Raw genomic sequence first — 14,448 nt, forward strand, 5'->3', positions numbered from 1 at the left:
TCCATTTTATGTGGGGTTAAGTTCTTGAACTCGATTTTATGACTTTGTTTTGGGCAGGCATATTAGTATGTCTGCACAAGCCCGTGTGGAAATCTCATGTCACTCTCTCCCTAGATAGGAAGAACTGGACAACACTGCCATCTACTGGTTATTTTTTAAATTGAATATAAAAACTGCTCTTGCATACATTTTCTTTTCAGGCTTTATGTTGCTCGGGTACTGAACCAAGTACCAGTAGTCAACTCGGATATCAAGTTGGATATCTTTGTTTTTAGGTTTCACCTGCACAAACAGCTTATTATTAATCACATAGGTGAAAGCTGATGCATTTACCAATGCTTGTTACACACAAGGGTTGTGCCTGTTTCTGAAATAATTATGGCCCAGGAGCTTATCACTCCATAGATTCTGGCCTCATTAGCAAGTAAGGAGATACTTTAGTGTCTGTTGCAAAGCATCCCAAGTATTAACGGTGCGGGGTGTGGTTGCCATGGTGTATACTCACTGGGGCCAAAATGTTAGCAGGGTACTCTGCTGATTTGACAACTAATTTGGACATAACACTTATCAGTAACTGTAGATTCTGTGTTTAGGTCTAGTTGTATTCATTAATACAGTTTTAACTAACACTGACCTGTGCTGCGTGCAGAGTGGGTCAATGAGCAATTTAGGTTAAAACATAAAAGCCAACAACGAATAAGGTTTCCCCGGGCTGCCTCAGTCAAAGAGGTGCAAGGCAGACTTGAAATGTTTGCATGGAACTGCTCAAGGGTGAGGCGGAAACAACACAGTGGACCAGACAATAAGAAAACAAGAGAAAGACAGAAAAAACTGGTAATAAAACAAATGTGATAGTTTACATTTTCTTGTGACAGTTGCATGAACAAGTGGAAAGAGGGCTCCCACTGTGGCAGTGAGGGGCACAAGTCAGAGTTCATACATTGGGCCACTGTGGCTCGTCGTCTCCAGGGAGCGCACTCCAGCCTTCGCACCACAAGAGTTTTTAGTCAAGTTTAAAGCGCAACAATAATTCTGGTAGAGTTTTTAAAGAAATGAAAAAAAATAATATTGTACATAAAAAGTAGATCATTATTAGCCCAATGGCAGTCCTTGAGGATGATCCCAAGTTGTAAAGTTCATCAGCTAAGGCGACACATCTGATGCCAGAGACCAACGAGGCAGCATGCCTGGTGCAAAGGATTAAGGGGGCAGTTAGTCCGGTGCCAAGGACCAATAAGGACACCAGTCAGTAAAAATGCATTAAAACAACCCTGGATCCAGCAATATGCTGCAATGACTGTATATCCTTAATGGATGGACGCGTTTCTGTATCTACGTATACTACTGGCATGAGTGTCTTTTTTATGAGTTTGTATCTTAGGTAGGTGTTGATCTGCATGTCACTGTGTGGTTTATGCATGCCTGCTGGTCTTGTGAATAGCTGCGAGTTATACCCGTTTTGAATGCATGCCTCTGTGTTTGTGTGAACGTATGTCTGCCTGTTGTTGATTGGGTTCTGATGTGTATGTATTATACTTGTTATCTGGAATGTATCCCTGGTAATGTGTTTGTAGGGAAGTGTTATGTATGTGTTGTCTACCTGCTATATGCAAGTGCATTCTACTTGAAGTTCACATTTTTGATTATTGCAACTATGTGTGTTCTGAAGGTATGCGTGTGTCATGTACACCCGTGTGGTCTGACAGTTAAGTGTTTAGTATTACTGCATTTTGTGCTCTATATAGTAATTTAATTAACGTATACTTTATTTTGTCCATCCAAGCAGCCTAGTTAGTGTTTTTATACTCGTGCTCAGCATGATGTGTATATCGCTGTAGGTGTTCTGTACGCTTATGTCGTCTGCATGCTGTGTCTCCTGTATGCCCGCTTGTTATGCATATCTGCATGTAGTGTATTAGATGGGCCTGTGTCATCTGCATTTTGTGTATTCTGGCGCCTTTGTGGCATCAATTTCATGCTTTTGGTTTGCATGTTTTCGTACCACATGTCTGTGTACATCCTTGCATGGTTGGCTATGGCATACATTCTCTCACACTTTCCCAGAATCCTTTCTGCCCCTGGAACAGGTAGGCTGCTGCAAGTAGGTCTGATGCCCAGACTCTCCGGTCACTTTCTGGTGTGCAATGTGTCCTGGAACTTGGTACTGGTATAGCGCAGGTGGAAACCCTTCTTATTGATTGAGTCGTCCGAGTGAAACTTGATCATCACTGAATCGCCGGCCGAAAAAATCTGCTCCGGAGGCTGAGAGGAGAGAAACATAAAAATCTTTAGAATATGAGAAATGGGAAGTTCACACGCCCTCCCTCTCAACTTCCTTCCCTCTCCTTGTCGTAGCACCACCCTATCACATTCCTCTCATTGCCTGCCTCCTTTCTACCTTCCCATTTATTCTCCCCTCTCACGCTTGTCCTTTTATATGCTTCCAATCTTAACTACTAGTGTCCTGAACAAGTTGTAAAAGCCACCCTGCTCTCCCACAATACAGGATAACTTTGTGGAGGTCATGCTATTCCTTCCAGTCATAGAAGTGACCCAACCCATCCCATGCTATGTAAGAGTGATGGAAGCCATCCTGATTTCCTCACATAGGACAAGGTAGTGAAAACAACCCTACTCTCATATCATGTATCAAGCCTTTTTCCCGTTCGCAAACGGGCCGATTCTCAAAATCGGCCCGTTTGCGAACATGAAAAAGCCTTTTGGGATGTATCATCCCAAAAGGCCATCGCAAAATAGGGAATCGCAAAAATTGCGATTCGCTATTTTGCGAATGCATTTAAGGAATCACAAATTGTGATTCCTTAAATGCAATTCTGGAAGCACCCAAGTTGTGCAATTTTGCCTTAAGAAATCGCAAATTACCACCAACTTCAAGTTGGTGGTAATTACCGATTTCCTAGAAAAATCCACTTTTTTGCATTTTTCAATGAGCCATGTGGCGCATATACATGCCCTTAGGGCATGTATGTGCGCCACATGTGCACACATGCATATTCCAGGGGTGCAACAGGGTGTCCTTTTGGCACCCTTGCACCCTTGAAATTGCCTTCGCAATTTGCGAGCACCTATTGGGTACTCGCAAATTGCGAATGTCTTCCTATTCATTCCTAAGGGCCTCTATGCCCATAGGAATGAATGGGAAGGTATTCCTTAATTGCAAATCGCAATTAAGGAATATGTAGGAATCGCAATTATTATTGCGAAACCGACATACATTGCATTTTGTGAGTCCTTAATAGTGAATCGGTAAATTTCGCTATTAAGGACTCGCAAACTGCAATGATGATACATCTGCCCCAAAAACCCCATGTCCTATATTTACTTTATCATGGTTGCCATAACAAGCAGTCTCAACTTAAGCTGCAAGTCCAACCAAGGCACCCACATACTTGCAGACTGCCAGTGATTGCCTCCTGCTAAAAGACTACTCATCACTTTCCTTTCTTTTCCACATCCTATACTTGCCCCATGTAATATTTAGCACCTACACATCTTAACTTTTCCCTCAACTATTTATTCGCAAACTTAGAGCACTCCTGGCATTCCTGTTCTTTGCTCACATCACAGCCATATCACTTGCCTTTCTCTGGCACATCCTCCCTTGGTTTGACTCCTTTTGGTTCTCTCTCCAAATCTAGTGCGGATTGCGAGAAATGCTTTGTGACAGGCACACAGTGAATCTACCTATTCTCAAACTCCTCAGGACTTAAGCAATGCCTTCTGGTGCCCCCAACCTCCATTTCCATGTGGCGCATGGATTGTATCTGAAAATGACATCCCCCATCTCACAAGGTATGTACCCCTGAGCCGCAGTAGCGCCCCAGCCTCGGCGCCATGCTGTCATAGCCATCATACAGCTCCATATAGTCATAGCCGCAGTCTGCCTCCTCTTCCACTTCGAAGGTCTGGAAGATGAGCTCCACCCCGTAGCCCTCCTCAGCTACGATCACCCACTCGCAGTCCGAAGCACCAGGGTAGTTATTGTCACCAAACTGGGCATGGGAGAAAAGGTCCTTTGTCTTCACCTCAGCCTTGAGGTTTCCCCCACACACTGCAATGATAAGAGTTGGAAAAATGAACATATAAAGGCAGAAATTGCAAACAAAGAAATCTGATGTGATGTGTGTAAGAAGGTGGAGTTTTATGAGGTGATGCTGGTTAGGCTTCACCATGCACTATTCTCACAGTAACCCAAAGATGGTCCTTGGGTTCACAATAATAAATACTTAGCTCAGTCCTGGTACAGTGTCAAAGAGCAGTCAAGCTTTACTACAGGAACAAACATGTGTTAAGCATTTCAGAGTATCAACATGGACGTTGAGTAATTGACACCACCCGTAAGAAACCCAACACCAATTTACAAAAATAAAGCAGATTTTTATCTTAATTTAGGCACCAAAATGAATGACATCAGATACATTTAACCGGAGTTAAGGATTCTAGAAGAAAACATAAAAAACAGCAATCCACTACTGCAGAACCTTTGCAATGCGGTCAATAGGAAAAAGTGGTACGACAATCGGTCACTTGCAGGTTGCATTGCGTGGGAACCCAAGGAGGGTAATGGTGATGCGGGTCCCAGGACCAAGCCACGACAGTCAGTTCAATTTTACCTGGCTCGAGAAGCCCGGGGCAGAGTTGTCCTGGCTGTCTTTGTGCTGAAGCGGGAGAGCTGGTTTTACCGCTTACACAGTGCTGGTGGAAATCAAGGTGCAAAAAGATAGCAACAAAGCCACTGCTTACCCTGGATGAAGGCTTTGCGGGGTTCCCATTTAGGTGCAGCGTCGAGTAAAGGGGGTGGTTGCCAGACTGGCAACCAACAAGCCTTGGCAGCGGTAAACACAGTAAAAAGTTAATTTGACGTCCAGAGGCCCTGGGGAACACTGTAGCCGTCTGAAACTTCAGGAGATCAAGACTACTGAAGGAGGCTGGCTTGGTATGTGGTGTACAGTTATTTAAATGATGCACCTAGTACTAATCCAAGCAACCCTTATGGTGGTTTTAGTGGTCTTTGATAATGATAGAAGGCTCTCAAAATGGTAGCTCTAGAGAGCAGCCTTCAGGCTTATCTTAAAGGAGTGTTAAGCAGCTTGCCTTACCAGTTTTATCATGTAGTGTAGGTTAAATGAAAAAGAACCTCACAGTGTATATATAAAATATGTCTAAAGAAACTAATGACAGTGTACCCTGTAAAGCCTTAGCACCTGACCCGCTATCCCCAATTATTATATATCCAATGGGAATCTCCCTTACAACACGTGTGCACATTGTTAATGCACCCACTGCCACGGTGCAATCCAATACAGGATTATAGTAATTTCAAAACAAAATGCAAAGGTGCACCACTAGACAATAAGACGAGAAATCACTGGTCCATGTCCATAGTGTTTTTCTTTAAGTCTCTTCTTTTATTCACAATCCGGCTACGGTCCAGTCCTAAGCACCTCCTCGCCTGCGGAAGGTGCTTAGGACTGGACCGTAGCTGCATCAAGGTTATATTGGGTGATTGCCCCATGACTCCTGGCCCACCTTATCGTGGTGAGGCCCGTGAAATATTTCAGACAGGTGCTATCACACACTGGATTATCCTTCTCTCCTCAAGAGAAATGTCCATCTTCATTATACTTATTCCTGTTGATTCTAGTCTTGCATAAACTCGACTTGTGAAGTTTACCTACCGTGGACACCCCACCGTTGATACGCTTTAGGAGTGCCCCGCTCCTTGATTTCATGCCCTGAAAAAGTCCATCACTGGACGAAACGCGTCGGCTGTGCTGTTTTTTTTTATACAAAAAGGATATTGTGAATAAAAGAAGAAACAAAGAAAAACACTATGGGCATGGACCAGTAATTTCTTGTCTTATTGTCTAGTGGTGCACCTTTGCATTTTGTAATAAAAAAGATGTCTATTTATTATACGACACTCACTAACACATTGGTTTATCTCCTACCCGGAGATATCAACACAAATACACAATAATACTTCAACTGCAAATAGGTAAATAGGCACAAAATACATGTGGTCTCCAGAGGGAGACTAAACCATATACTGACAAAATGGAATGCGTACTACGACCGAAGTCGGGACTTGGACCAGGAGACTCGGTGGAGCTGGGGACACAAGGAACCACCCAAGGTAAGTACCCAGGAACCCCCAAAAGGCTGTGTCCAGAGTGGAAACACAGCCGCGTGCCCAATGGAAGTCAACGGGAAAGTAGCGGTTGCAGTTTTCAAGAAGGACCCTTCCCAGTGGACCCTGAAGAAACCCCATGGAAGACAGAAGGCTGGAGAGTCACCCTACCCGCAGATACCCCAGGAACCAGGATACCTACACCAGGGAAGCCGGGTGCATAGGTGCAAAGTGACGTCAGAAACAGCTGTAAATCACAATTGAAAACTTCGAAGAAGATGCTGTTTGTTGGAGAAGACAGTAAAAGAGTCCAGTGGAATCCAAGGGTGGATTCTTGAAGTGAAGAACCTGTAAGCAGAGGAGACAGAGTCTATGCCACTCTGAGGTGACCAGGAGACACAGAAGAGCAATGCCCACCGATGTCGGACGGTTCAGAAGGGTTGACAGTGACCTAGACATTGTAGCGGTGAAGACCAGGGGATGCTGAGGAAGTCCAGGAGCTGTGCACTAGCTGTCCCACATCGGAAGTCGAGAACCAGGGAGTCAGTGTCCGGCAGGAGCACCAACACGCCCTGGCAGTGCAACAGCCCTGGAGATCAAAGAAGGAGCAAAGTTAGGACCAGCAAGGTCCAAGAGACTCATGACAGGCAGGAGCGTCAGAGCAGGCCCCAAGCAAGCAAGGTATTCAACTGGAGCAGAAAAAAACTCTCAAGAGGACCCACAGGCCAAAGGCACAGGATTCGCAAGAGGACCTCGAGCAGCTCACCAAGAAGGAAGGCCCACTGTGCAGAGGATGCGGTGACAGCGCTGTTCTTGGCAGGAAGAGATGCTGGAGGCTGGAGCTTCTTGTAGCTCCAAGATCTCTGGAAAGCAGAGCCAACAAGCCTTGGCAATGACAAGTCAATGCGGTGCACAGGGGTTTGGTCCCAGCGGTTCCAACGAGGGATACTGGCCTCAAAATTGCAGAGAGGACTGGTCAGGCATCGAGGGAGTTGCAGAACCACCATCCTTGTTGCTGAGCCTTTCGAAGTCCGTGGAACATCAGAAGCAGCAGACCGGTCTGCTTTGTTGAGGTGCCGGCAGATGAAGGGGATTGACTCCTTCACTCTAATCGAGATTACTTCAGGTGTCCTTGATGCCCACAGGTCTGGTGAAGATCCTGGAAGAAGAGGACTTGAGGAACAGCAAGACAAGGAGTCTCGGTTCCAGGTGAAGTCCAGCAAAGTCCAAGTGTCCAGAAGGTTGAAGAGTGATGTAGTTTCACTCTTGAGTCTTGTCCCATGATTAATCCGACGACCCACTAACACGTAAGTCCTTAAGTACCCTACGGGAAGAGTTGGAACAACTCATGGGCCCCTCCCAGAGGAGGGGCTGGACAGAGAGGAGGATATTCCCATGTCCGTTGCCCAGTTTCGTGCCAGAGCGGGAGCCAAGGGCTAGCCTGAACTGGTTCAAACTAGAGTATGCAAGGAGGGCACCAAATGTGCCCTCAAAGCCGTCTGGTGGAGCTGGCAAGCACCCCCACCCCAGCCAAATACACTAAGTCCTGTCTGGGAGGTGGTCACACCTTCCTGCGACAGGAAACCTAGTGTTCTACCTTGCCCTGCTCGAGCTTGGCTCAGCAGCAGGAGGACAGAATCGTGTCTGTGGTTGGCAGCAGCACTAGCTTGCTGTCAGTCCCTGAAAGGCTGTTACCGGGAGTACGGGGGGTACCCCAAGGGAGCCTCCCAGTACACTGGAATTGGTGTTGGGGTAGGATTCCAACATGTTTGATAACAAACATGACCAGGTTCGGTGCAGCCACTATATAGTTAGACATTTCGTAATGACTGATGTCCACTATATGTATCAAAATATCTGACTGCACTTACAAAGCCTGGAGAATAGACTCCGGGGTTTGTAGGGGTGTCCTGCTCATGCAGGCCCACCCTCGCACTGATAACCAAGCACCCTGCCCTCAAGACTGAAGAGCCTGCCATAGGGGTGACTTAAAGGTGTGAAGTGACCTCAGATATAAGGATACTTATATCTGCCGTCAGAGGTGCAAGCACCAACTCACAGAGGCTGCAATAAGAGGTCTGTAGCCACAGCTGAGAGTGTGCTCCCATGGGTGGCACAATACATGCTACAGCCCATGGGAGACCGCTCATGTACCTATAGAACAAGTTACTTACTTTCGGTAATGATATATCTGTAAGAGACATATATTAGTTATAGATTCCTTACCTTAGAATTACCCCCGGGCGTCAGACTGGATCCGAAGAAATTTTTTCGTAGCAGTAACCCTGCACGTCGATAGGTGGCGTTGGTCGACCCCGTGTTCGTCGTCGGCGTTGTGGTCGCTGGGATGACGTCGCTGTATCTACTTAGACGCTGCCGTCACGCGCTGATGTCAGTTCTTTACACGACATTCCACACCAGAAGGGTAGAGCCATGCAAGACACTGACCACTGGTTCATAAAGCTAGGTCCCTGAAAGGGAGTTCTTAACCCTAGAAGTCAGTCCGCAGAACGGGGAGGATGGGTGGGGCGGTAAGGAATCTATAACTAATATATGTCTCTTACAGATATATGGTTACTGAAGGTAAGTAACTTTTTCTTCTGAAAGAGACCATTAGTTATAGATTCCTTACCTTAGAATGGATAACCCAGCAATACCAACCCCGGAAGTGGGTCTATGAACTAAGTTCACATCAGGAAGTCCTGGAGAACAGAACGGCCAAAGAAGCCGTCTCTCCGGACTGGATAATCAGGCAATAGTGTTTTGTGAACGTGTACAGAGATGCCCACGTGGTTGCCTGACAGATATCATGAAGGAAAACTCCACGTCCCAAAGCAGTAGTGGCCGCCGTCGCCCTGGTGAAATGGGCACGCAGTCCTACTGGAGGCTCCTTCTTTGCCTAAGAGTAGCAAATCTTTATGCAAAGAATGACTCACCGAGAGATGGTCTGTTTTTGCACGCCCAACCTTTTTTGGCACCCACATAGCCAACAAAGAGTTGGTTATCCACCCGGAATTGTCTTGTGCGATCCAGATAGGACAGCGCACATTTTGGATCCAGACGGTGGAGTCTCTCTTCCTCCTTTGAGGGATGTGGAGGTGGAAAGAAGGTGGGCAAAGTGATGGACTGCCCAATGTGGAAAGAAGTAACCACTTTGGTAAGGAAGGAAGGTCTGGTTCTTAGGACAACCTTTAACGGATGAACAGCTAGAAAAGGAAGCTTAGATGACAGAGCCTGAAGCTCCTTCACCCTGTGATCAGAGGTGATGGCAACCAGAAAGGCAGTTTTTAAGGTTAAAAGTCTGAGATGACAGTTATGTAGCAGCTCAAAAGGAGCGCTCATAAGGTATGTTAAGACCAAGTTCAAGTTCCACTGAGGCATTACGAAAGGAATAGGAGGAAAGAGGTGAGTAATGCCCTTAAGAAATCTACTTACAATTGGGGACTTGAAAAGAGAAGGCTGATCAGAAAGGCTGAGATGGCTGAGAGATAGCCCTTAAGCATGCCCAGAGCAGAGCCTTGCTTGGCTAAAGAAAAGAGGAGCAAAAGAACCTCAGAAAGAGGGGCAGAGAGGGGATCCATAGCCTTTGCTGTGCACCATGCCACAAATATGTTCCATCTACAGGCGTATACCGTCTTAGTGGAGGGAAGCCTGGCTGCCAAGATAACATTACAGACTTTGGGAGGAAAGTCTCAAAGGCTGTCAACTGTCGCTGCTCAATCTCCACGCAAGGAGGTGGAGGCTGGACAGGTTCGGGTGGAGGACCGTCCCCTGCTGCTGCGACAGAAGATCCTCCCGAAGATGCAGTCAGATCGGAGGATCCATGGTAAGTTGTAACAGCTCGGGATACCAGACTCTTTGTGCCCAATCCGGAGCCACAATAATGACTTAGGCCTGGTCACGCTTGATCTTCTTCAGCACTCTGGGCAGAAGTGGTATAGGCGGAAAGGAGTATAGAAGACCACAACTCCACTTACGACGAAAAGCGTTGCCGAGAGAGTGCTGCCTTGGAAATTCCAACGCACAGAATTGCTGACATTGCGCGTTCTCTTTGGTGGCGAATAGATCTAACCAAGGCTCTCCCCACTGCTGAAAGAGACCTTGCACCACCTCTGAGTGAAGACGCCATTCGTAATCCATCATGCACCTGCGTCTGAGTTCGTCCGCCCTGGCATTCAGTGAGCCTGCCAGGTGTTGCACCACCTGGGAAATGCCCTGATGTTCCAGCCATGTGCAGAGGCGAAGAGCCTCTTGACATAGGGTCCACGCCCTCACCCCACCCTGTTTGTTGCAGTACCACATGGCGGTGGTGTTGTCCGTGAACACCTGCACTACTCTTCCCCGGACAGAGGGAAGGAATGCCTTCAGGGTAAGACGGACTCGCCGGAGACCAGAGGCCTCTGATCTCCGATTCCCCCATGTGGCCGCCCCACCCCAGAAGGGATGCATCTGTCACCACTGTGAACCCTGGTTGGGGAAGGGAGAGAGATCTGCCATTAACCCAATCCTGGTTCGTTAGCCACGACTGCAACTGGCATGCAGTGCCCTCTGAGATCTGGACGCAATCTGCAAGATTCCCATGATGCTGTGAACACTGGAACTTCAGGTCCTACTGCAGAGCCCGCATATGCCACCTGGCATGATCCACCAGTAGGATGCAGGAGGCCATGAGGCCCAGCAGCCGCAGGGTCATTCTGACGGAAACCCGGGATAGAGGCTGAAAGATCCGAATCATAGCCCGAATATCCTGGACTCGCTGCTCGGGAGGATAAACCTGAAACTGCATCGTGTCCAGAACTGCTCCAATGAAGAGGAGCTTCTGAGATGGAATTAGGTGCGACTTCGGCACGTTGGTAGTGAACCCCAGCGAGTTCAGTAGGTCCGCCGTAGTCTGGAGGTGGGAGACGACAGCCTGGGGCGAACCCGCCTTCAACAGCCAGTCGTTGAGATAGGGGAAGACTGGAACCCCTGTTCTGCGCAGATGAGCTGCGACCACCGCCATCACATTCGTGAACACCTGAGGGGCGCAGGTAAGGCCAAAGGGGAGCACGGTAAACTGAAAATGCTTGTGACCTACCGTGAACCGTAGGTAACGCCTGTGGGCTGGCAGGACGGGGACGTGGAAGGAATATGCTGCTTACCAGTATGCATCTGTTCTTGGCATGAAGATCTGCAGATCCACACACTAGGATAGTAGATCGCCATCTGGTGTTGGGCTCGGATGCTTGCAGGTTGTTGTTGTCTTCGGAAGAAGTCTTTGTGGTCACGAGATCGGTGACTCCTCCCTTGGACGACAGTGCGCATGGGCATCAACTCCATTGTTCGATTGTTTTTCGCCATGATGGGAAATGATGGAGTTTGTAGAAAAGAGAGAGATGTCCATGTGTGATGTCTAAGTAAGACAATACTGGAACAGATACAGGTCCCGGGGAGGTGGGTGGGTGTGTGTGGATCTGCAGCTCTACATGCCAAGAACAGATGCATACCGGTAAGTAGCATATTCCGTTCGAGGCATATGAGCTGCAGATCACACACTAGGATAGACTATATAGCAGTATCTCCCCTAGCGGTGGTCACCTGTATCGGTTGCAGCAGTTTGAAATAAAGTTTTAAGGCAGCCTGTCCCACAGAAGCTTGTTGCTTTGCTTGCACGTCAACACAATAGTGTTTAGTGACTATGTGGCTGCCTTACAAATATCTTCTAAGGGAATGTTTCCTAAGAATGCCATGGAAGCCCCTATTTTGCGCGTGGAATGCCCTCTAGGGGGAACTGTTAGTGTGCGTTTAGGTTTGTGGTAGCATATTTGGATACATTTAACTATCCACCTAGCTATCCCAGATTTGGAAATGGGGTTGCCTTTATGTGGTGGAGAGAAAGCTACAAACAATTGTTTTGCGGAACGATTTGGTTCTGTCAATGTAGTAAAGAAGGGCTCTTTTAACGTCTAAGGTATGAAGAGCTCTTTCTGCTACCGAGTCTGGATTTGGGAAGAACACTGGTAACTCTACTGATTGGTTAAGATGGAACGGAGATATGACTTTTGGAAGGAATTTCGGATTTGTCCTAAGAATCACTTTGTTACAGTGTAATTGTAAGAATGGTTCTTGTATGGTTAAAGCCTGGATTTCACTTACCCTTCTGAGGGATGTGATAGCGATAAGGAAAGCCACTTTCCATGTGAGGAACTGTAGTTCGCATTTATGCAGAGGTTCAAATGGGGGTCCCAAGAGCCTGGTAAGAACAATGTTTAGATTCCACACTGGAGAGGGTGGTAATCTGGGAGGAATAATCCTTTTAAGTCCTTCCATGAAGGCTTTGATCGCAGGGATTCTAAAGAGTGACAAGTGTTGTCGATTTTGTAAGTAGGCTGCTAATGCTGCTAGGTGGAGACGTATGGATGAGTATGCCAAATTACATCTTTGCAAGTGTAGTAAGTAGCAAATGATGTCCTGGATGGATGCATCCAGTGGGTTTATATGATTGTTAGTGCAGTAAATGGCAAATCTTTTCCATTTTGCAGCATAGCAAGCTCTAGTGGTAGGTCTTCTGGCCTCTTTTATAATGTTCATGCAGTCTGGTGGCAGGTTGAGGTAACCGAACTCTAGGACTTCAGGAGCCAGATCGCCAGATTCAGTTGACCTGGATCTGGGTGTCTGATTTCTCATTCGTTCTGGGTTAATAAGGACGGGGAGAGATGCAGTTTTTGGTGTGGAACTAGCGAGAGTTCCAGTAGTGTTGGGAACCACGGCTGGTGTTGCCTGCGTTGCTTCCCTGTACCATGGAGGCAAATGTTGTCCCTTTCCCTCAGGGTCTGCATAGAAAAACTTCCTGCAGTGTGGACACTTCTCAGGAATGTGAGTCTCAGGAAGGCAGATGATGCAGACATCATGAGGGTCTGGCTTGGCCTTCTTTCTTCCACAGGCTTGGCACTTGTCAAATAAAGATTGCATTTTATTTGACCAAGGAAACAAATATCTGTCAAAACAAGACAGAAAAACACTGGTTCAGATTAAATCAGTTGAGTGAAACAGTTGTCAAAAATTTCCTAGTGAGATTTGTGAGGAAAAAAGCGAAAAAAAGCAGAGCTCAGTGCTCCAAGATCCTGTCACCAGGAGCAGGAAAAAAACCACGAACAGAGGCAACTGCCACCTGCCTGGGCATGATGAGATACTGGAGGGCTCTGGGTCTTTAAAGGCACAGACACTCTTTTCACATTTACATAATGACAGTCTGAATGGCTACACTGTCCTGTCTTCCTTCATCTTTCTATTTTAAAAAAAGGTGTTGTGAAAGAGATTTAAGCAGTCAAATACTTCTGTTGCACTTAATGTTCATGAAATTTATATATACTTATATATTTATTTCCCCTTTTAAAACCCACTCAGAAGAAATTGGCCATTGCAGTCTTTCTTATAGGCTGCAACATATCCATGTCTTAAGTGTTTTTCCAGGCCTTCCTGAAGAAAGGCGAAACTCTACACTTAAGAAGATATATGATAAGAAGTGCTCTGCTATCCCTGCACATAGGCGGGGTTATTCAGTGCTTATGACTATCAATAGAGATCCTGCGAGAGAGAACCATAGAAAACAGCATTCCACCTTAGCCAACAGAAACACTAACAGCCAATCTGCTTGAGAACTTCAAGAACTAGGGCCACACTGGAGCCAACATTGTGTCTTACAGAAATGTACCTTCTGTGTGGCCAGCATCTCACTATGACCAACACCGTAACCTAGCCAGAGGTCTTCATAATAAATAGTCTACCCTAGAATTGGAGAAGCAATACTTCAAAATATCCAGCATTTGCCTTACAGCCAAGAAGAACAAGTTACTTACCTTCGGTAACGATGTATCTGTAAGAAACATTAGTTAGTTAGATTCCTCACCTTAGAATATCCCCAGGCGTCAGACTGGATCCGGAAGATTTTTCGTCAGCAATACCCCTTGCGCGTCGCTAGGCGTCGTCTGCGGCTCCGCGTCCGTCGTCGGCGTCGTGCGCCGGAATGACGCCGTCGGAGTACTTAGACGCCGCCCTCGCGCGCTGACGTCAGTTCTTGTACATAGCTTTCCGCACCAGGAACGCAGAGCCATGCAAAGACCGACACTGGTGCCAAAAATAAAATCTAGGGGCCTGAAAAGGATAACCTTAACCCTAGATATCAGTTCGCAGAACGGGGAGGATGGGTGGGTCGGTGAGGAATCTAACTAACTAATGTTTCTTACAGATACATCGTTACCGAAGGTAAGTAACTTGTTCATCTGAAAGAAACACGTTAGTTAGATTCCTCACCTTAG

At 46.7% G+C, this 14,448-nt stretch overlaps 1 protein-coding gene across 1 annotated transcript in view; it reads right to left on the reverse strand.

The window, feature by feature from the left end:
* Positions 1 to 829: 829 nt before the first annotated feature.
* BMP1 (bone morphogenetic protein 1) overlaps positions 830 to 14,448 on the reverse strand; it is a 475,212-nt gene continuing 461,593 nt past the window's right edge. The window contains exons 19-20 of the mRNA XM_085633801.1: positions 3,822 to 4,072; positions 830 to 2,262 (exon numbers count right to left, since the gene is read on the reverse strand). Coding sequence (XP_085489927.1) covers positions 2,128 to 2,262; positions 3,822 to 4,072 — 386 coding nt within the window. The 3' untranslated portion in view covers positions 830 to 2,127. The remainder of the gene's footprint in view (positions 2,263 to 3,821; positions 4,073 to 14,448) is intronic.

The sequence above is a fragment of the Triturus cristatus genome, chromosome 11, assembly GCF_964204655.1.
Source record: "Triturus cristatus chromosome 11, aTriCri1.1, whole genome shotgun sequence".
Classification (NCBI taxonomy): Eukaryota; Metazoa; Chordata; class Amphibia; order Caudata; family Salamandridae; genus Triturus; species Triturus cristatus.